At 45.0% G+C, this 20577-nt stretch overlaps 2 protein-coding genes across 5 annotated transcripts in view; both read right to left on the bottom strand.

The window, feature by feature from the left end:
* Positions 1-94: 94 nt before the first annotated feature.
* Positions 95-10856, bottom strand: KLHL11 (kelch like family member 11). 2 transcript variants are annotated; one of them, XR_006341310.1, is made up of 3 exons: positions 10248-10856; positions 3979-5632; positions 95-2000 (listed from the first exon to the last, which is right to left on the bottom strand). XR_006341310.1 is itself a non-coding variant. In XM_043904592.1 (2 exons), exons 1-2 carry the CDS (start codon positions 10790-10792, stop codon positions 4051-4053), a joined length of 2127 nt encoding a protein of 708 aa, XP_043760527.1. In that variant the 5' UTR covers positions 10793-10856; the 3' UTR covers positions 95-4050. The 2 variants fall into 2 exon arrangements, 1 of the variants encoding a protein (XP_043760527.1); XM_043904592.1 differs by having other exon boundaries at positions 95-5632.
* A 1418-nt stretch (positions 10857-12274) lies between these two features.
* Positions 12275-20577, bottom strand: part of ACLY (ATP citrate lyase) — a 42767-nt gene continuing 34464 nt past the window's right edge. For all 3 annotated transcript variants that reach the window (XM_043904594.1, XM_043904596.1, XM_043904595.1), the window contains 8 exons: positions 19978-20071; positions 17961-18115; positions 16515-16665; positions 16173-16316; positions 14533-14646; positions 14091-14173; positions 13757-13833; positions 12275-13247 (listed from right to left, as the gene is read on the bottom strand). In XM_043904594.1, coding sequence (XP_043760529.1) covers positions 13153-13247; positions 13757-13833; positions 14091-14173; positions 14533-14646; positions 16173-16316; positions 16515-16665; positions 17961-18115; positions 19978-20071 — 913 coding nt within the window. In that variant the 3' untranslated portion in view covers positions 12275-13152. The remainder of the gene's footprint in view (positions 13248-13756; positions 13834-14090; positions 14174-14532; positions 14647-16172; positions 16317-16514; positions 16666-17960; positions 18116-19977; positions 20072-20577) is intronic.

Consider the following 20577-nt stretch of genomic DNA (forward strand, 5'->3'; position numbering starts at 1 on the left):
AGCCAAGGGTTGGATGACGGAAGGGAGTACAAGGGGAAGAAGGAAGCAATTATATTCAATAGTCCATAATTAAAAGGAGAAATCACAGTGCAAATCAGCTCTAAAGAAAAACATTTATTTAAAACTTACATCAAGACGATTAGTAGCTCTAACAGAACAAGGGAGCTTTAGGAACATAAAACAAGCTATTTTACAAGGTAATGTCTCAGACTGTCCTAAATTCTACCTCTCTGACTTAATTAAAGGGAGACAGTCAAGATTATACTTGCGGTAAGATAGGGGCTCGATACTGCTAGCCCAGAAAACTCACTGTATCAACTTGAACTAAGTATTTATTTTACATATAACTCAATGAGCCCCCGCACATAGACCATAAGATCTTCAACCACATAGCAAGCACTACTTTTCAATGAGTGCAAGTGCATTAGGCTGAGGATTAAGTTAACAAGTGCTCTAGATTGCATGTGCTTCACGGTCAGACATTCGCAGTAATGGCCATATACAGTAAGACAAAAGCCCAAGAAAGGTGATCAACACAGAGCAGTTACGTGGCTATCTAATTAAATTCCTTGAAGCAAAATGACTACTGTATTGTGTCACTGTTACTGTACTACATCACTGGGCTGTGAGCTGTTCTGTCTCCAGTGACCAAAACATGTTATAATGTAAGCATTATAACAAACAAAAATGGACTATTCTCAAGAGAGTAACAAGCTGGAGTGATAAACTGTGCCAAAATGTTTAATAATTTGAAAAAGGAGAGACTGAATTGTTTCTCCAAATGGTCTAAGGTTAAATGAGAACCTATAAACACCCTATTTTTCTAGTGTAGGCAGAGGACTGGCTTCACAATTCTACGTATTTGGAAAAGACATGAAATGTGGCTGATACACCCTTTTCAAGCTTAGTTTGAAGCAAATACAAAAACCATCCCTTTGGTTATGCTTGATTAGGCCAAGTAACTAAAATGTACAATTTAGCTTACCTGTCTACCTATGTATAGTGTTCATATTAGAATTATGAAGCAGAGAATGAAGTATTTAAACATACCACATGCTACACTAGTCAAGAAACATAAAAGAGGGAAAAAAGTAAGTGTGCTCTAGAAACTGCCTTACCGGCAGCCTGAAGAGTTTAATATATAAAAGCACACAAATCTGCCATAAACATTATCTTTCCAGCTTCAAACCTCTGTTTTACATAAAAAAAGATTTCAATTTATTTTTTGGTCCCAGAAATACTATACAAAACCCAGTAATCAAGACAAAACTGATGTCCATACATTTTTAGGTTTTCTTTTTTTTTTTTTTAAAGCAAAATTGTTTTAAATTGGCACAGCAAAAGCAAAGTTGTATATCAAGATACACAAGACTAATCATGCAAACAACTGCAAATGGGAGGCATTACTTAAACATTAAGCTCATGACTGACATTCTCAATATGTACACCGGCTTTTTTTTTTTTTTTAAACTGTGGTGGGGTAGGTATACTCAAAGGATATCCATTCCAAGATCTAAGCAGCCTCACTTTAAGTTATATACAGTTCTTACTTTTTGATATAATCAATTCCCCTCTTTTCCCTCTATAAAACAAAAGCAACAACAAAAAAGGTTTGCTTAAATACATGTTAAGCTGCCTTTTTAAAGCTGTATTTTTAACTTCTTAAATTGTCAAATGCAATCTTTAGTTTTCATTAAAAAGGAAATTTCTTTCCCAAAGAGCCATTTCAGGCTGGTCATCATAATCAGAACCTTTCCAAATGCTGAGGGATGTTATTTCTCGTTTAAAATGTCAGAATGTCAGCCTTGAACAGATTTAAGCAAATCTGGTTTCTTTCCTTATTAACAAGTTAGTTAGGATATTTTAGAAACACAAGTTATCGATGTGAAATCACACGTGAATTCAAATATGAAAATTAGGAATTCAGTGGTCAGGAACCCTGCACACATGATCATGCAAGGAAGGACTTACCCTCTCTTTCCAGCCATGGCCTAGGCTGCCTGCCGAGTTAAAAAACAATAGTTTCAATCACGTTTTCAAAACCAGATTATACCTAAATCTTATGAGTTGTGGCTTCTGCTACATCATGTGAAAAAAAGACAATCCTACAAGTAACTTGGTAAAGACTATCTCAGAAGACATCTCTGAGACCGAAAAAAAAAAAGCAATTAAAAAACCTGACATCACACCCTCCTGGAAAGAAACTGGTACCTTAGTGAGATACTAAATTATTTCAACACCATCACTCAGAAAAGGAAGTTTGCTAGTATATCAGAGAGAAATGAGAACGCCATTCAGTGAGCTTTTCTGTCTTGCACAGACCTCTCACAACTAATCAGCAATTCTCAGAATCTAATAACTTTTATTGAAATAGCTACAAATAAGTGGAAATTAAGGAAATGGTAGAGATGGGGTAGGATAATATATTCTTATATAGAAATAGACTTGCAGTTTCCCATCCCTACCCTGGGCTAAATTAAATGCATTTAAAGTAGATTTCCAACACATTTTTCAAAAATGTTCTTAGGCAAGGATACCAATTTAGAAATTTCAGGTAATTTCTTAGTATAGAGTCCAAGGGCTAAGTATTAATAGTCCTGCAGCACACTGAGAGCCAAAATTCCTGGTTGTGCTGCTTCTTTTGATGTTTGATCCAACTGGTAAGAACTATAATGAACTAACTGGGGGGGAAAAATCACTGCACTTGGAATTTACCTTCTAGAATAGTATTCCACAATGTCTAAGAAGGTAGAAACATTCTGAAAAAAACAAGAAAAGTATACTGGACCCCACACTTCAAACCACTAGAGCAGGAGTTTCTTACGTTAACTGAGTGCTAAAGGTCAACCTATGTGATAATCTGCATACTGCCTGGGCACAGGTAAGAAGATCAGAAGAATGCATTAGAATAAAATAAAAGATAACCACAGTGATCAATTTTTAAGAGCCAAATGTTGTAGTCTAGGCTCCAGCAAAGTTCCAATGAAGGTCTAGTGCAAATGGATAAAACATTGTAATAATCCAGGTTGAGAAATAATAAGGCTTCTCTTTAGCAACATTTCCCTGAACTGTTACTTCTTTCCTATTTTGAAAAAAGTTTCTTTTAGAAAGGAATGATGAGGATTCCATATAATATGCATTAGAGCAAAATTTAAAACTAAAGGCATTGAGTGTCGATTGTCATAGGCATTATTTACACTCAGTAACTTATCTTCAAATAACTCCTGAAAAAAGTGTTTTAAAATTTTTCAATGCCTTCGATTTCTTAATCTAGACTAGTAATATTTTTCTGCTTAGAGAAACAAATTTCAAAGATATAACTTCCTCTGTAATCAATTCATCAGCTAAAGATCAGTACTCTTGCTAACCACCATTATCTCAGAGTGATGGCCTGAAGTTTACAACAGAGATGCTAAAGAAATGAAGAATACTCCATAAATGCCAATCACAAATTTCTCATCAGTCATGTCTTCTAGAAATAAACAAGATAGTATTTCAAAATAAACAAAGACAACAAAATAGCAATGCAAACATTGTGAAATCATCTTGCTGAAACATTGTGCTTTTTCCTTCAGACTTCAACCTCACTATTGCACATTCCTCCTATAGATGAGGGCTCAATGCATGTATTCTGATCTTGTCAAAACCAACCATTCAGGAAAAAAAATGAAAAAGATTATCAAAATAAATGTGCAAATAAAATCGGTGCTTAAAGCATGTTCAAAACATAAGTCCCTAAGACAAAGAAGTTATAAACTGTTGGCAGAAAAACAACCAAGTAACTACACCTGGTTTTTCCATTTATCTTTAATAAGATCTTATTTTGCCAACATACACACAAACCAACGACAGATAAAGACTGCAAACTAACAAAAATTACCACGTACTGAACTGATTTTCCCATTCTTCAGTTTTTAACTGTATTTCCTTTATATGAGGTGATAATCCATTCATGTAGAAAATAAGTTATTGACCTACTTTTTCAAGTAACAGTCTGGGTATCTTCAGCCTTATGAAAAGGTCTGTTTTAAGCTGCACACATCAAAGAACCTAGCATTCTATCTGAGAGCTTGGCACTCGCCGCATGTTTAGGGCATGTCGATGTATTTCTTGCATCTGTCTGATCCGGTCCTTCTGCCACATTAAGTTTTGAGGCATAGGGTATCTCTGAGTGCCATGCAAGTACCGGTATGGAATTCTCACGTGGCAGGCAGTGGCTCGACAACGGGGTTGTGGCATGGGAGGAAGAAGCATCCACCGCTTTCTCTCAGCACAGTATCGGTAGGCTTCTTTCCGATACTGTTTGTCAATATCATCACTGTTTTTCCAGCCTCCAATAATGAAAACGTCATCTTTGTAGTAGCAAATGGCCGCTCCTTCAATGCTTAGGACTTCCGGGGGTAAACTTTCAAGGATCTCATCAGAAACCTGGCTGGCAATTTTTCGTATCGCCTCTTCATTTTCTAAAGAATAACTCTTGGGGCAGCATGAGGCTGTCTGATAAAAATTTGAGTTGACCACAGACATTTGGAAAAAGCAGTAATTGTCAATAAGCGGCAAAGATTCCACATCTTGCCACTGTCGAGTCTCTGTGTCATAGCAAGTAATGACAGCCTTTAATCCATCTTCAGTGTCCCGGTCCACAGGAGTGCGGGCAGCAATGTACACAAACCGGTCTTCAATAGCGAGCGCTTTCACATCCCGAAGAATCTTTGGCGCTGATTCCAAGTTGTGCCATTTATCTAGCTCGGGATTATAAACAGTCACATCTTTAAAACCAGGACTGAAGTTGCCATGTCCTCCAATGCTGTAGAGCTTCCCCTTGACTTCTGTTAGCCCAAAAGAATGCTTCCTTGTCATCAGACTACAAACGTGTTCCCAGGTATTCAAATTTGGATTATACCTTTCCACAGTTTTAGCGAACCCTGGTTCCATTGACCCAGCAACATACACGTAGGATTCTGTTACTGCAACGGCATGTCCATCAAGGTGATTATGGATATGGGGTAGGTTTACCCATCTGTCCTCATCGACAAAATATCCCACACATTCACTTAAATAGTCCCCTCCTTCTGACACGCCTCCAATAACCATGATCACGTCCATATTTTGCCCAAAGCGAGGTAATAATGAGACATGAGAAGCAGCATGCTGGAATGTGCCAGACTGTATGTTCTCAGCTCTCAGAGCATGCCTCTCCACTGCATCAGCCACCAATTTGACGCAAACTTCATTATTGGCCACCAGCCTCTCTGGTTTGACATGACGAGTAAGGTAAGTAGGTTTCATCTGGGACAATCTGAGCAATTTAAAAAGTTCTTCAAAGTATCGCTCTCTCTCTTCAGCATTTCTCTGAACCCACTTCAAAACAGTTTCGAATAGAACCTCTTCGGAATCAACTGTGATCTCCAAGTCTGACAGCCAGTCTCGGATGAGGTGGAAAGGTAAAGTATAAAATTCCTCATCCTGAATTACTTTGTGGAAGTTTCTCCGTATCATATCCGCCGCTTTCAGAGCAAGCTGGCTTAGGGTATACATGTGAGCTAAGCTATGGATGGCCACACAATTAGAGAGATGAAGCTTTTTCTTGAGAAATTCTCCACAAAACTCTTTTAAACGAATTAATAGGAACCTAAAACCAAGAAAAAGAGGGAGGATTAATTTTCAAATGTGCATACTTTGAAAATGCTCTTTGAGAACATCTAAATTATACAAACTGAAATGTAACTTTCATCTCATTTCATTCACGACACTTGAGGGGAAAAAAAGCAAATCCTCCCAAATTAAACAGGATTGTGTGGGAAAGTATGTTTAAAAGCATATGTAAAAACCATCTTTATATATTTTATTTACATTAGGTAGCTTATATGTAATTATATATTATACAAAATTTTGTGATACACACACAAAAATGAAGTTTTTGATTATGTGAGGTATTTCAGAACATATCCTTTAATAAAGAACAACAGTCCTACACTCTGTTTCCACTGTAATTTACCCTTGGCAAAGGCAAACCTCAATCCAAACTTGTCTGTGCCATCCTGCCCAAGTCCCTGGCCAGCAACCAGTCTCTTCTTAGATGAGGCTGGGTCTCAATGAAGAGACTTCCTTAAGCATCAACTACATGGTATAAAAACTGTGACTCCTGGGTGGCTGTCTGGTCAGATTTCAGAGGGAATGGCAGTGCAGGCTTTGTGTCAGAGGTTTTAATCTTCTCTTCACCAGAGCTTTCTCCCTGAGTAACCTGGGGGAGGAGAGGGGGCAGGGGTGGTGTTCAGGGGCTTTGTCCTGAGCTGGGTTCTCATTAAAGCAGGAGTGGCAAGGCAAACTCAAAGATCTGAAGAAGCCAAGAAATAAACCAACAGAAAATGTGTAGGCCCGTCCATATTAAAAAGCGGTTTGGCATGTAGCTGACTAGATGTTGTTGGCTGACATAAATTAATCTGGCAGAATTAAGCCCTAAGGGTGGCCAATTTGAGACCACTGCTAAGGAGTAAGGGCATGGCAACCCACTCCAGTATACTTGTCTGGAGAATCCCATGGACGGAGGAGCCTGGAGGGCTAAGAGTCCATAGGGTCACAGAGTTGGACACAACTGCAGCGATTTAGCACATACACTGCAGCGATTTAGCACACACACTAAGGATTAAATCTCCAGAACGGATAACATAAACAATTTAAGAATGACTTCACCAGTCAGTCCAGGCCTCTTTCACTTCAGTAACCACTTGCTACTATGATTATTGTGCTTAATAACTAACTGACTAGTGATATGAAGATGAATTTCAAGACAGGCTCCCTTTACCCTCTTCAGGGAGCATACCATCTCAGACATAAGACAAAGACAAGGCAGAGTGGTAAGAGCTCTAGTGGCTCTCAAATATGCCTGGGTGCCAGGGTCACTCTTTCTTGGGTTTCCCCACCTTCTACTTGTGATTTTTGGCAGGTGCTCCAAGTAAGCCAACACATACCTCCTTGGACAGGTGTTTGGAAACACTGCTCTATGAAAACAATAGCTGCCTGTGGTATACTAGCCATGTGTCACGTGACAGGGATCATGCTGGGCACTTCCTGTTATCGCTTTACAGTATAAGTGCCCTGTAAGGAAGATATGATCAACAGACAGACTATATGGGGGAGAAGGGGTTGTAAAGGAATAATCCTGCCTCAAAGCTGATGGGTAAGACTGGCTGTGATGGTTGCAGGGCATAGTGTCAAACACAAAGTGGCTACTCAGCAACTGACATATGGAGAGAAGTTAAAGTTTTAAGTGAATTGTCTGGGGGTGTTCTCTCCTCTCCTCACCAAAGTCTCCAGTAAAGGAGGGGTAAATCTGAAAGAACACAAGCTCACATGACAGAAGAAAACAGAGAGGGAGTGAATGCAATGACCCTTCTCTATCCATCTGCATTCAAAAAACCACTCCTTTCAGACATACACCTGCCACATTCCACCCCACCCTCAAATAGATGACCCAGTATCATGCTTTGAGAAAACAGAAGCAATCAGGCAAAAACTTCTTTTTCCCATTATCCAATCCTTTTTTTTTCCCCCAGCCACATCGAGAGGTTTGGAGAATCTTAGTTCTTCAACTAGGGCTTCAACCTGGGTCCCAGCAGTGAAAGCAATGAGTCCTAATCCTTGGACCACCAGAGAATTCCCTCCCACTATTCAATCTGTCTGCCTACAGCTGTAACCTATACTCTGCCTTCCCAGTCCAACTTCTTCACTTTTAATATGGATTCTATCCCCTTCTTGGTTTCAAAGACTCTGGTCCTTATAACATCAATTTCTCCTCTTCCACAGATTCATTTTCATCAGCACACAAACATGCTCCAGGATTTCTCAGGGTGTGTGCATGTGTGCTTAGTCACTCAGTCGAGTCCAACTCTTCTGCGACCCCATGGACTGTAGCCTGCCAGGCTGCCCCGTCCATGGCACTTTCCAGACAAGAATACTGGAGTGGGTTGCCATTTCCTCCTCCAGAGATCTTCCCGACCCAGGGATCAAACCCAAGTCCCCTGCACCTCCTGCACCGGCGGGCGGATTCTTTACCACTGAGCCGCCTGGGAAGCCTATCTCCTAGCTTACAGAGGGAAAAAGACCTCCCTGGATGACTCCTCACACAGGTCCATGAGTATCATTTCTCTGATCCTCTTGACAGACTATTTCTTAAATACTATTTTTTAAAGATACTGTATTATTTGGCTGCTTGAGGTATCTTTTAGTTGTTGCATGTGGTATCTAGGGTCCCAGACCAGGGATAGAACCTGGGCCCCCTGCATTGGAAGTGCAGCATTTTAGCCACTGGACCACCAGGGAAGTCCCAATGGTCAGACTTAAATGACTCTTGTCAGTGCCATCAATGACCTCTATTACCACCAAATCCAATGATCACTTACAAGTGACAGAGTTGACATGATTGGCCACTCCCTCCTTGATACACTCTAGCCTTCCATGGGAACAGGTGCTCTGCTGGAATCTCTTTAACATTCTGGAGAACCCCAGAGCTCAGTCCTTTGGTTTCTCTTTTCTACCTACACTCTCTTCCTACGTAATTTTAACCAGTCCCAAAGCTTTAATTACCATCTATATGCTAATTTCCTCCCAATCTCCAGCTCCCAATGCTCTTCCATCCAATGTCCTATTAGACATCTAGTAGAAGACATTTCCTGGACCAAAATCCAAACTTCTGATCTTCCTCCCAAACACCTTCCTGCAGTTTTCCACATCTTAATCAATAATAACTCCCATGTTTCCAATGGGTCAAAAAACCAGCAGTCTTTTCCCTCATCCCTCACATCAAATCCACTGGCAAATTTCTCTCCTCTGCCTTCAAGTACATCTAGAATCAAAGCATTTCTCATCACGTTTATTTCTCCCTCCTCAGTCCAAGCCTCTACCACCTCTGTAACAACCTCCTAGTCTCTCTGCTTCTGCCCTTGCAGCCCCTTCCCCACCACCTCATACTTTTTCTCAACACAGCAGAATTCTCCAAATCAGACTGCACCATTACTCTACCCTAAACCTTCCCATGTTACTCAGAGTAGGAGCCCAAGCCCTTCCACAGGCTGACACAGCCCTGTGGGATCTGGATCCATCCCCATTACCACCCTCAGGCCTCTCCTACTTCTCTTGCCCTGCATCCCTCTGATCCAGCCACACTGGCCTTTTGCTATTCTCTAGCCTCCAGAGAAGTTCCATCTCAGGGTCTTTGCACCAGAGATGTCCCCTACCAGAAACACTCTTAACCACACCTCTTTCGATTCTTTGCAAATGTCTTTTTCTTCAGGAGGATTTCTCTATCCATTCAATTTTAAAAAACAGCTTCTTTACATCAACATTTTCTGTATGACTTGCCATCCTTATTTTTCAAAATAGCTACAGCAATCATCCAACATGCTGTTTTATTTGCCATCCGTCTACTTATGTAAGTGCAATGCGGAAAGGGACTTTTGTCTATTTTGTTCACTGCTGAATCCCCAGATGCTCAGAACCCAGTGTCTGACTCAGGAGGTAGTTGGTGAAATAACAAATATGCACATAGAATACTGCCCCAAAAGGCTCCTCCCCATCTCCAAACTGCATTCACCTGCTTCCTAAATAGTTTCTGGAGTATCCATCTGGGCCCTCTAAAACCCATTTTCCACAGTAGCAAAATCATCTTAAAAATATTTCAGTCAAATCATTTCTTTAGCCAGTTTCACATCACCTTGTAAAATCCAAACTCCTTTTTCCAACTCATTTCACACACCCTTCTCCCCTTCACCACCTAGATCACGCAATTTTCCTTTTTTTACTTCTCTAAGCCAAACGAGATGCGGGGCCTTTGCGCTATCTGCCAGGAATGGTCATTCCCCATCTTTGCATGGCCAGGATTCCCTTGCCATTTAAAGGTCGGTTTAAATGTCACCTCCTGAGAAAGGTCTTTACGCAATTACTATCCTTTTAAAATGTCAACACTGTACTCATTAAAAACGGACTTTTTCATTGCCTTTGTCTCTTCACCTGGAGACACGACCCCTCGCCTGAATGGCCGGCTGCACCCTCTGTGCCCAGCGCAGTGGCGGCCCCACAACACACGGCAGGCGCTCAGTAAGTATCAAACGAATGCACTTCGTTAGGGCTCACTCGAGCCTACCCAGGGCACTGCCCTCCCCGCCTTTTCCCGCGCCCTCCCTGGATGCGGCCCGCGGTCGGCGAGCATCTCCACCCCCGCCCTCCGCATCCCGCCTCCGTCCCCCTACCTGTCGGCCAACTCCAGCACCTCGTGCACACTGCCCGTGCTGACGCGGATGCGCCCGGTGTACATGTATTCGATAACGGCTTCCACCGTGTCGGGTTCGGGCCCGGGCTCGGAGCTCCACTTGCGCATCTCCACCCGGCCCGAGCGGGACTCGGAGAACTGACCCGAGAGCAGGGGCGTGAAGTACTCGGTGGCGGCGGCCAGCACCGAGCGGTGGGCCCGGAACTCTCGGCCTCCCGCACCGCCGAAACACAAGGTGATGTCGCAGAAGAGGCCCTGGCGCCGCTGTTCGTTCTGCCTCCACGACAGCTCCGAGCAGTGAGAGCTGCACTCGAAATCCTCGGCCTCCGGGCCCGGGTCGCCCCCGCTTGCCTCCATTGCAGATAAACCAGGCCCAGGCCCGAAGTCCACCGTGCCGCTACCTCTGACTTCGGCGGCCAGCCCCGCGGAGCCGGCGGCGGCTGTCTCCATGCTCTCCATCTCGAGCACCTGCAGAGATGCAGCCGCGGCCGCCGCTGCCGCCGCCGCCACAGCCGCAGCCGCCATCTTGACGCCGCCGCGCCCGACTCCTCAGTCCCCGAACGATTCTGCCGTTCTGGTACGACACAGAGGGATTCTGGGAATAAATAGTGGGCGCGGGGCGGGGCCGGCCGCCGCTGGGTCTGCGCACGCGCCGCCGCGCCTGTCCTACGGCGTCCCTCTCCAGTAAGGGGCAACTGTTGTGCTCCTGTTGTGACTGTCTTCCCCGGAGGCCGCCCATCCCCATGCCCATGGGGACGATGGCTCTTTCCTCCTCCTAGAGAGCAGCGTGTTCTTCGTGGTCGTTTTGTGAAACAAAAGCCACCTTAGACCCTCACCCATTATTGTCTTGAGTGGCACCGTTGGATTTCTATTTAAAGGTTTAGATTGGCCTTGGAGTAAAAATGGAAAAAGAAAAAAGATTTGAGACTGAGGCCCAGTTAAGTGGATGAGGGTGAGCAAGTAACTTAGTCTTTGAACTAATTTTTCTTTAAAAAATGGGATACTGTCTAACTTGGCAGATAGCTGTGAGGGTTAAATGAGGTGTTTAACCTTCAGCTGTTTTTACATAGTGCTTGGTGACAAGTACTGTTCCATACATACTAGTTTAAAAGATGAATAAAAGCCACTTTGAGGCTTCAGGCAAGGGAGTGGCTTAATCAGATGCACCTTTAAAAAATCTCTGGTGGGCTGCTTGGATAGTGGGCTGTAAGGAGACAAAAGTAGAACTAGGGGCACTAAGTTAGCAGACCCGATATGGACAGATCAGAGAGTTATTTAAAGGATAAATCTACAAGACTTGGCAACCAGAGAAGTGAAGCCAAGGATGCCTTCCAGGTGTTTGGCTTGAGTATCAAGTAAACCTTTGGTTTCCATTCACTGAGAAATGGGAGGTACAGTTTCACGGGAGAAGATACTGGGGTTTATTTTGAAGATAATATCTTTTAAAAATCTATTTATCTGTCTGCACCTGGTGGCATGCTGGACCTTAGTTCCCCGACCAGGGATGGAACCCAGGGCTGCTGGCAGTGAGACTGGGCTGTCCCAAACACTGGACTGCCAGGGGAAATCCCTTGATTCTTTTTTAAGAGATGTACTTTTTTTTTTTTAAGATCTTATTTGATTGAGAGCTATCTTTGTTGCTGCACTTGGGCCTTCCCTAGTTGCAGCAGGGCTACTCTCCCTTCCATGCCATGGGCTTCTCATTGTAGTGGCTTCTCTTGTTGTGGAACACAGGCTCCAGGCACTCAGGCTCAGAAGTTGTGGCTCATAGGCTCTAGAGCGTGGGTTCAGTAGTTGTAGCACATGGGCTTTAGTTGCTCCTCACCATGTGGAATCTTCCCAGACCAGGGATTGAACCTGTGTCTCCTGCACTAGCAGGCAGATACCCATCTACTGTACCATCAGCGAAGTCCATGGATGAACATTTTAAAACTGCATGTAGTAAAACTTAGTAAGTACATTTAAAAGGAATGCAGATGAAAATATATGGATGACATGAGATGGTAGTCATTGTTACTATATAGTTTATTTAAACCAAACTATGATAATACAGAGGAAAGACTGAGGTGGCAGCTGCCTGGAATCTTTGTGGATTACAGATGCAAACTGGCTGGAGAGGAGTCAATAACAGACAAAAGTTGGTTGCATAAATACAGAGAACATAAGACACAAGACATTTCACAGCTTTTTGCTTTGCACTTCCATTTTAAACATATGTATGTTACAAGTTTACATTTTAAATTACCACTCCCCATACTCTGTAACAATGGCTAAGGATGCAGTGGGTCCCATTCCCCCTGACACAAGCAGACACTGGTCTGCAACAGGGAACATTCCGGGGGGATACCAAACAAACTCCTAACACACAACATACAAAAAAGATTCTAAAAAAAAAAAAATCAGATTAATACAATGCTCTTTAGGTTATATGAGGAAGAAAAGGGAAAAAATAAGATATTAGGGGTAGGGGTCCTTTAAATGGAAAGTATCTTGAGGTCTTAAAAGTGTCATTCCCTTCCTTCAAGGGAAAAACAATTTTTTTTTTAAGCTAATGGAAAAAATAAAGAAAGCAACATTGTAACACCCTCCAATGAGGAAGCACACTATCCTGACAGTGCTTAGATGCTTCCATATAATAAATATAGCAGGTAGCAAAGCAAATGTCACAAGTATTGGCTGGGTTCTTATTTCTATGCTTATAAAAAAAAATATTAAGCTTCTTTGTGTAGACTGAATAGTGTTAGCCTGTGGGTGTTGGTCTTCAATGTCTGTACACTGGGGGCTGTTTATACTCCAGGCCCATCCTTTTAAGCAAGCTCCAGTGCCAGATGTCTGTGGCTATTTCTCAGGGGAAGAGTTCTCATCATCACTTTATTGTAATAGGGTTACATGCTCATGTGTTCCGGAAGAACATATGAAATATCATCCCATGGGTGACGGTAGAGCCCCTGCTTCAGCCTCTTCTGATCAAGATAGTGTCCTAAAATAGAGCAAACGCATCTTTTTGTTAAGAGCTGGTGAGTGTTCAATTTTGGTGAGGGAGAGCATATAAGGAAGGGAAATCTTACTAATACACACAAAAACTGGGGAAGTACATCTAGATCCATCCCACAGGTAGATGTTTGCATTGGTAAAAGGAACTGTTGGATTTCATTCTGTTTTCCTAGGCTAGCAATCAAACTCATTTCCAAGAAAAAAAGAACAAATATAAAGCGGAAGTTAAAAAAAGGAAGAATTAGCATCAGTGATCAAGACAATGTGACATCTCTCTGATAGAAACTGGCCTGGGGAATTCCCTGGTGGTCCAGTGGTTAGGACCCAGATTTGCCCCAGCTTGAGGAACTAAGATCTTGCAAGCTGTGCAGGACAGCCAAAAAAAGAAAAAGAAAGAAACTGGCCACATACATAGGTAAGTGGTATACCTGAACCATGGGGTAAAACAAACAAACAAAAAACCGAAACCAAACAGAACTCTTACTACCAACTTACCAATGAAGCCCATACTCCTTCCCAGCACAAAGATGCCGTTGAGGGCTCCAATGTCAATATATTCATCAGCTTCCTCCCTGTAACACACAAGTCACTTGTAGTTTTCAAATGGCTGACATGACTGCCCTCCTCCCCACAGACACTATAATTTCTGCCCAGGAATGAGAAGCTAGCTCTCTTTGGACTCTAATTAGTAAAGGGAGGGTGTTCTGGGTGGTAGGCGTAGAGACAATTCTTAATGCTCTCTAATGAACGTGCACTGCTCTTGGAGTTGGGCGGAATCACCGAGAAAAATCAGTAAACGTTAGGAGGAAGAAAATAGCTGCAAGCTCACCGAGTGAAGGACCCGCAGTGTCTAAGCATGTCTACAAATGCAACTCCAATTAAACCGTCTACATTCAGGATAAGGTTTGGTTTCTGGGAAGGCAAAAAAAAAAAAAAATTCAATGCATTTTTCATTACTACTCATTTTTGTTCCGCATTATGTTCCACTATGACTACTAAAACTACTACTATGAATTCCTGACCGCTATTTAAAAACCTCCCACCAACACATCCCAGTTAACAGGGGAGACTGTCTTTGATTTCTAAGGTCTAGCAGAGGACTCTCGTTGACACTGAGTACGTGTCAACTTAGTTAAGCAACAGGGACAAAAATCTTTCAGAAAACCAGGTTCGATTTTAGCTGCACAATCAAACTGTGACTTGGCAGTCATTTTCTCCAAGAAATTCACCCAAAATCCTGATTTGGGAATTAGGAACATTTTTTTTTTTACCTTGGAGGTGGTAATCTTCTCTACTTCCAGCGCGTAGTCGAGCAGGGGGGTGGCAGGGAAGTGCTGTCTGACATAATCTTTGAGGATCTGCACGCGCATATCTGGGTTGTTGATCTAGGAAGTGATCCAAAGTTAGAGGAACAACTCTGACATGGCTGTTAAAAGACATGTTCCTGGGACTTCCCTGGTTGTCCAGCGGTTAAGACACTGCACTTCCACTGCAAGGGGCATGGGTTTGATCCCTGGCGGAGGAACTACGATCTCACAAGACACAGGACCAAAAAAAAAAAAAAAGTTCTTGCTTGTGTCACAGGTAGACACAGCTGTACGTGTCATTTCCACTGCTGTGAGTTTTAAGGTTTCTGATGTCCTCTCATATTTGAGCCTCAAAACCACCTGAGACGTGGAGATGTTGGATAAATTAGCCATGGCTCCTACAGGGTCAAGCAGCAGGGCGCAGGACTTCCCTGGCGGTCCAGTGGTTAGAACTCTGCGCTTTCACTGCCGGGGGCCCAGGTTCAATCCCCCGTTGGGGAAAGAAAATCTCAGGCCGAGCAGCACAGCCAAAAACCAAACCAAACAACAAACCAAAAAAACCCCCCAAAAGCAGCACGCACCTTCCAACGGGAAGTCTGAGGTTCTAGCCACTAGCCACACTGCCCATCAGCAACCTAGTCAAGATGTAACCAAGTTCTACGAAGTTCTTAGTATTTAACTAAGTAAGCACATGTTGGCAGTGGGACAGCAAAGTACCCCTGAAATTCCAAGAAACCCTCTGGACCTGCAATGAGTGTAGGTGAACTCTCGGTTCAGAGACCCACGCCAGGCGGTCCCATCAGCAGGGGAGTGACATGGACTGGGTGCCAAGTCCCAATACCACAGTGACCTCTTCCCTTGGCCAAGACACACAAGGCCAGGATGGACTCCAGGAAGGAAGGCACCCAAAGGCTGGGCATGGCCGCGCAGGCGTGACGCGAGCCAGGCAAGGTGCCCTGTGCTGTGCGTGCACCGTCTGCACAGGAGCTGGGGGTGGCTGGCCCAGACGGAATGTCCCTCAGCAGAAACCACTATCTCCGGTTCCGTCTCTGCCATCCAGCCACCTCTGGACTTACCCTGCACTGGCCCAGTGTGGGGATGCCGGGATGAACACAGGATCCTCTTGTATTAATCCGAGTCATACACCCCACTTAGGCCAGCAGAGTGACTAACTCCCTGAGGTTTCTGGAGCGGTGGAGCCATGGACCCTGAACTGTCCCTGTGGGCTCCAAGCAGCTGCCACGTCTTCTCTTGTTGCCTTTGATTTCTAAACATGACTCGGCCCCAGGAGCCACTGAGATTTTTGGCGTTGTTACCCCAGTCTTGCAGCATTATCTAGTGACCGATATGTCCCCTTAACCCTGACCTTCGTCCTTTCTCCTCTAAGAGTCACCTGGGAAGCTAAAGTTACCAAGGTCCCAGTTCATCACATTTTCACACAACTGAACATGACAGAAGCTGTTCATGGGCAATCTGTTTTATAATGGGAAAGAGAGCTGCTCAGTGTTGGCATCTGTCAGCAAAGCTTTGCCTGCTGGGAGCCGAGAGCCCACCTGTGCCCCACACCCTGTTGACCCAGTGCCTGAAGGAGAAGCATAACTCACCGACTTCACTCGGTGACCAATGCCCATGATAAGCTTTCCTTCCTTCTTCATCTTGTTCACAAACTCCATGGGGATGATACCGCTGTCAAAGGCCTTGCTGAACATCTTGGCTGCTGCATCCAGGGCACCCCCAAACCGGTCGCCCTGTGGGAGGAGCCAGCCCACGTCACCCCAAGCTGTCAGTCTCCTTTGGCTTCTCGGGCTGATCCAGGGTTCCCCTCAAGGGCCCCCGGCACGGGGTCTCACACTCCACGGCTCCCTCTAGGACTGCAATGCAGCCAAGTGGCATGATGCCAAAGGTGGGTGTCCCCGCTGTTCACCTCCTAGGATGACAATACTCACGATGGTGAGCAGTCCCGAGGTGAGGCTGGAGACCAGGTCCTTGCCTGCCCGAGCGCAGATGATGGTGTTATGAGCCCCAGAGACGGCAGGCCCGTGATCAGCCGTCACCATCAGGCACATCTCAATGAACTGGCAGGAGTACTTGGGCAACCTGGAGGAGGGCGAGGACAGGGGAGGGGACATGAGAGCTGGAAAACAAAGGCAAGGGGCTGAACAGGAGAGACACTGACGAGGCCATGGTCCTCCTGTTTCCCATCTCCTTGAACAAGTCACTAAAACTCTAGAAGGGCAACAAGCCCCCAATCCAGGTCTAACACTATCTTACAACTCCAAGGCAGAACTTTTGGATCCCTGAGCGGCTCTGGATGTTGCTGATATCAAATACTGCTTTTAAAATTGAGCTTAGCAAGCAGGGCTTGAAACCTCTTCTTTAGGCAGTTTTTTTCAGCTGAGCTGCTGTGATAGGATGTGACCTGTGTTTGCAGTTACTACTATCCACGTGCCAGGCAGAGAGGAGGTGAGGGCCCTGGTCCCTTTCACAGTGCACAGTGATCAACCTCCCACTGATGATTAAGAACGAAGTCTGGGGAGTTCCTTGGTGGTCCAGTGGTTAGGACTCCACACTTTCACTGCTTGGGCAGGTTCCATCCCAGGTTGGGGAATTAAGATCCCGCAAAGTGTGTAGCACAATAAGAAAACAAAAAGAAAACCAACAAAATGAACAAAATCCCCCCAAAGTCTGGAGCTGTGGGCACACAAGAGCACATACAGTGAGGCCTGTCGAGTGTTACAAGCCTTGAACTTTTCCCAGGAAGAGCTCAAGGCAGGACCCAGACCCATCTCTCGGAGGTGAGAGCAGGACAGACACCAAGATTTCCAGCTGGCTTTCTGCCCAGGACCACTCCAAGGCAGACCTCTGTGACCACGTACTCATCGGCCTCCTTGCCCAGCTGTCGGTCCCATGGGAGGGCTGAGCTTGGGAGTTGCAGAGAAAACCAATTTTTCCCCCCATGTAAGCGAATGAGACACAAATTCAGAGGACACACAAGGTACTTTCTGCCTCATGAGCAACTCCACCGGGCCTTTAAGCCTCTTTAAGCCATTAGATGCATCCAGACATTCTGTGCTAACCCTGACCTTTCTCTCAACAGGTCTACATTCAACTCTGGCCCATTTCTTTAAAAGTTCCCAAGGGAAAGATCCTTGATCCAAGATCCTTGATGAGGTCACTGCTTTCTCCTTCTCTTGGTTCAGGCTGGCCTTTCCATCCCTTGCAGACTTAGGAACAACCTGTATTGCTTTCCTCTGACCTTTCCATTGATCTGTGGCCAGAAAGCTTGGCCCTGGACGTGTTCCCCAAAGTTGCCCACTCCCACTCCCTTGGCAGGGGAGGAAAATGAACACTGAATCACAAGGCCCTACCCTCTTCTGCCCTCCACGCCTCACCTTTTCTGGAACCAGAGGAGGCCGAGGACCCCGCCAATGCCCATCTCCTCCTTGAAGACCTCGGTGATGGGCATACCTGCGTAGATGAGCTCCTGTCCTCGCTCATCACAGATGCTGGTCATGAACGAGGCAGGTTTGCGGATCAAGCCCAGCTCCTGAGCAGAGATGAGGGCAGAGACAAGCAGGGATGTGGTGATTGGAGATTCTCCCGGAATGTCCCCACTGTCTGTGCCTGGAACCAGTGTCCCAGGTCTTAAATACTGGCAGCCAAGCAACAACTCTCAAAGTCCTCCCGAGAAGGAAGTGCAAAGCCCTTTGATTAGATCATTTGGGGCAAGAAAATAGGAGCAATCGCTCCACGGCACCCGCTCAGCCTGGGCTGTTCCTTGTCTTTACTGAATGTTTGTGGACTGAGGCAGGACACTTAGCTGTTGGCATCCCGAGGTTCCTTTTAACCTCACAACAGAGTAACCAGCTCCAGGTCACCTGGCTAAGAAATAGAAGAATGACTCCAAAGGGACAATTTTTAAATACTCAACACACAGCTCCCACTCCCCCATCAAAGTGTAATGAGGCACACGTGTCTGGGGAAGTGGGAGAAGCCCCTCAACACATCCTTTCCCAGGGGGAGGGCACTGAGATCCTGAATCTTCTGTTTTCAGAGCTGGGGCACAAGGTGGGTAGCATCAGCTAACTCTGTCCAAGCCCATTTCTTTAGTTATCCCTTCTGAACTTAAGAAATGCCTTTAATTATATTTTAATTACAGAAGCAACAGGAATACACTGTCCTTTGAAGAAATCTACACTAGAACAGATAAAGTCATGTTGCCTTTGACCTCCACCCCACCCACCCTGGTTTTCTGATTTTGTGTCTGTTAGTTTGGTGAACATTTTTCTGGACCTTTCTTTCTCTGATTTTATTTACACACATAGACACATTGAGAACAGATGTCATTTTGCATTCCTACATTTTTCATACTCATAATAGAAACACTGTTCTACAATGCGCTATTTACTCAATGAATCTGAGCGCTATGCATGTCAGCATGTATCTAGATCTAGTTTATTCCTTTTAACTGCTGTAGAGTATCCCCTCATGACAATCTCACATGTTGGCCATTCCTCCACCAATGACCATCAGCTCAAAAAATATTCTTGAACATATGTGTATATGCAAGCATTTCCTTCAAGGAGCTTTCCAGACAAGGAATTGCTGAGTCATATGATATGAGCACTGTTACACTGGATTGACATCACCCGAGTGCCTTTCAGAGAGGTTATGCCAACGCTACTCCCACCACCAACGAATCAATGTACCAGCCTCATCATGTGTGCTGTGTCGCTTTAGTTGTGTTCAACTCTTTGCGACCCTACGGACTGTAGCCCGCCAGGTTCCTCTTTCCATGGGATTCTCCAAGCAAGAACACTGGAGTGGGTTGCGATGCCCTCCTCCAGGGGATCTTCCTGACTCAGGGATTGAACCCACGTCGCCTGTGGCTCCTGCATTGCAGGCAGATTCTTTACCGCTGAGCCACCGTGGAAGCCCCTCCAGCCTCCTCAAACCCACACAAACAATATATCAGAGAATTTTTTTTTTTTTGGTCTTTGCTGACCTGTAGGAGATAACTGGTATCGCAGTTTCTACTTTGGTTTCTTTTATAAGGAGTGAAGCTGGGCATCTCTTCACGTTGAAAGAACATCTCCTACCCATTGTTCTAATGGGTTACTGGTCTTTTAAAAATGCATTTTTAAGAAATCTTGTAGATAAGAGAATCCGCTCTATATCTATGTCCCTGCCTTAGACAAGTAGCCTGAAATCTCTTAGCAGGTGCAGATGGCTCTAGAGGACATTGTCTGTCCCCAGCCCCCGTTTCCAGGTCAGGCCATACCACTGTGGGAGATACACACTGCCCTTGCCCATCTAGGGCATGCTTCTCTGGCTGGTCAGAAGGGGCCACCTCACAAGCTCCAGCACACCTCGGCCACACACACGGTCAGGGACACGCAGGGCACCTACCCGGGCCCAAGAGTAGTCCATGGGAACCGTGGGGGGCGGCACCTCCTGAGCAGGTACAATGACTCCTCTGGCCACGAGATCCTCGTACACGGACCTGGGAGGCAGGGGAAGCGAAGGAGAACAGACATCCACGTGGATCTCATTCTTCTGGGCTCTTCTAGGGCATCTCTCGAATGCTCTTCCATCTAACCCCAGTTTCCCAGCCCCGTATCCCCCCGCCCTGTCAGCAGCTTACCCTTACCAGGTGGATTCCCAAGAACTAAATAAAGGAAAACAGGTTCTACCCAAGACCCGCCCCACTGCCTCTGAATGGGACCTTAGAGAAGGCTGAGTCTGGAGGCCAAGGAAGGCCAGAGGGGAGGAACGGGAAGAAACAACAGCTTATGGAATGGATGAATGTTCCTACGCTTGTCTCTCATTCATGGCCCACCAAGTAGGTAGGCTCAGAAACTGAATGTTTTAACCCCAGTCTGAACAGCCTGTAACTGCTGCTTTTAGAAACAAGTTAGAAAAAAGGAAAGCCAAAAAGGAAAGATTCTGGACCATCTGAAGAGCTGCCTTAGACACCTGAGAGAGACCAGGCATATCGGACACCTGTAT

This window comes from Cervus elaphus, chromosome 5 (assembly GCF_910594005.1).
Source record: "Cervus elaphus chromosome 5, mCerEla1.1, whole genome shotgun sequence".
NCBI lineage: Eukaryota > Metazoa > Chordata > Mammalia > Artiodactyla > Cervidae > Cervus > Cervus elaphus.

Bases quoted from the DNA above. Each gene is read 5' to 3' on its own strand.
- KLHL11 (XM_043904592.1), bottom strand. From the start codon at position 10,792: ATGGCGGCTGCGGCTGTGGCGGCGGCGGCAGCGGCGGCCGCGGCTGCA. The intron at 5,633-10,247 runs GTAGGGGGACGG...TCTTGGTTTTAG, and splicing joins GTGCTGGAGTTGGCCGACAG to GTTCCTATTAATTCGTTTAA.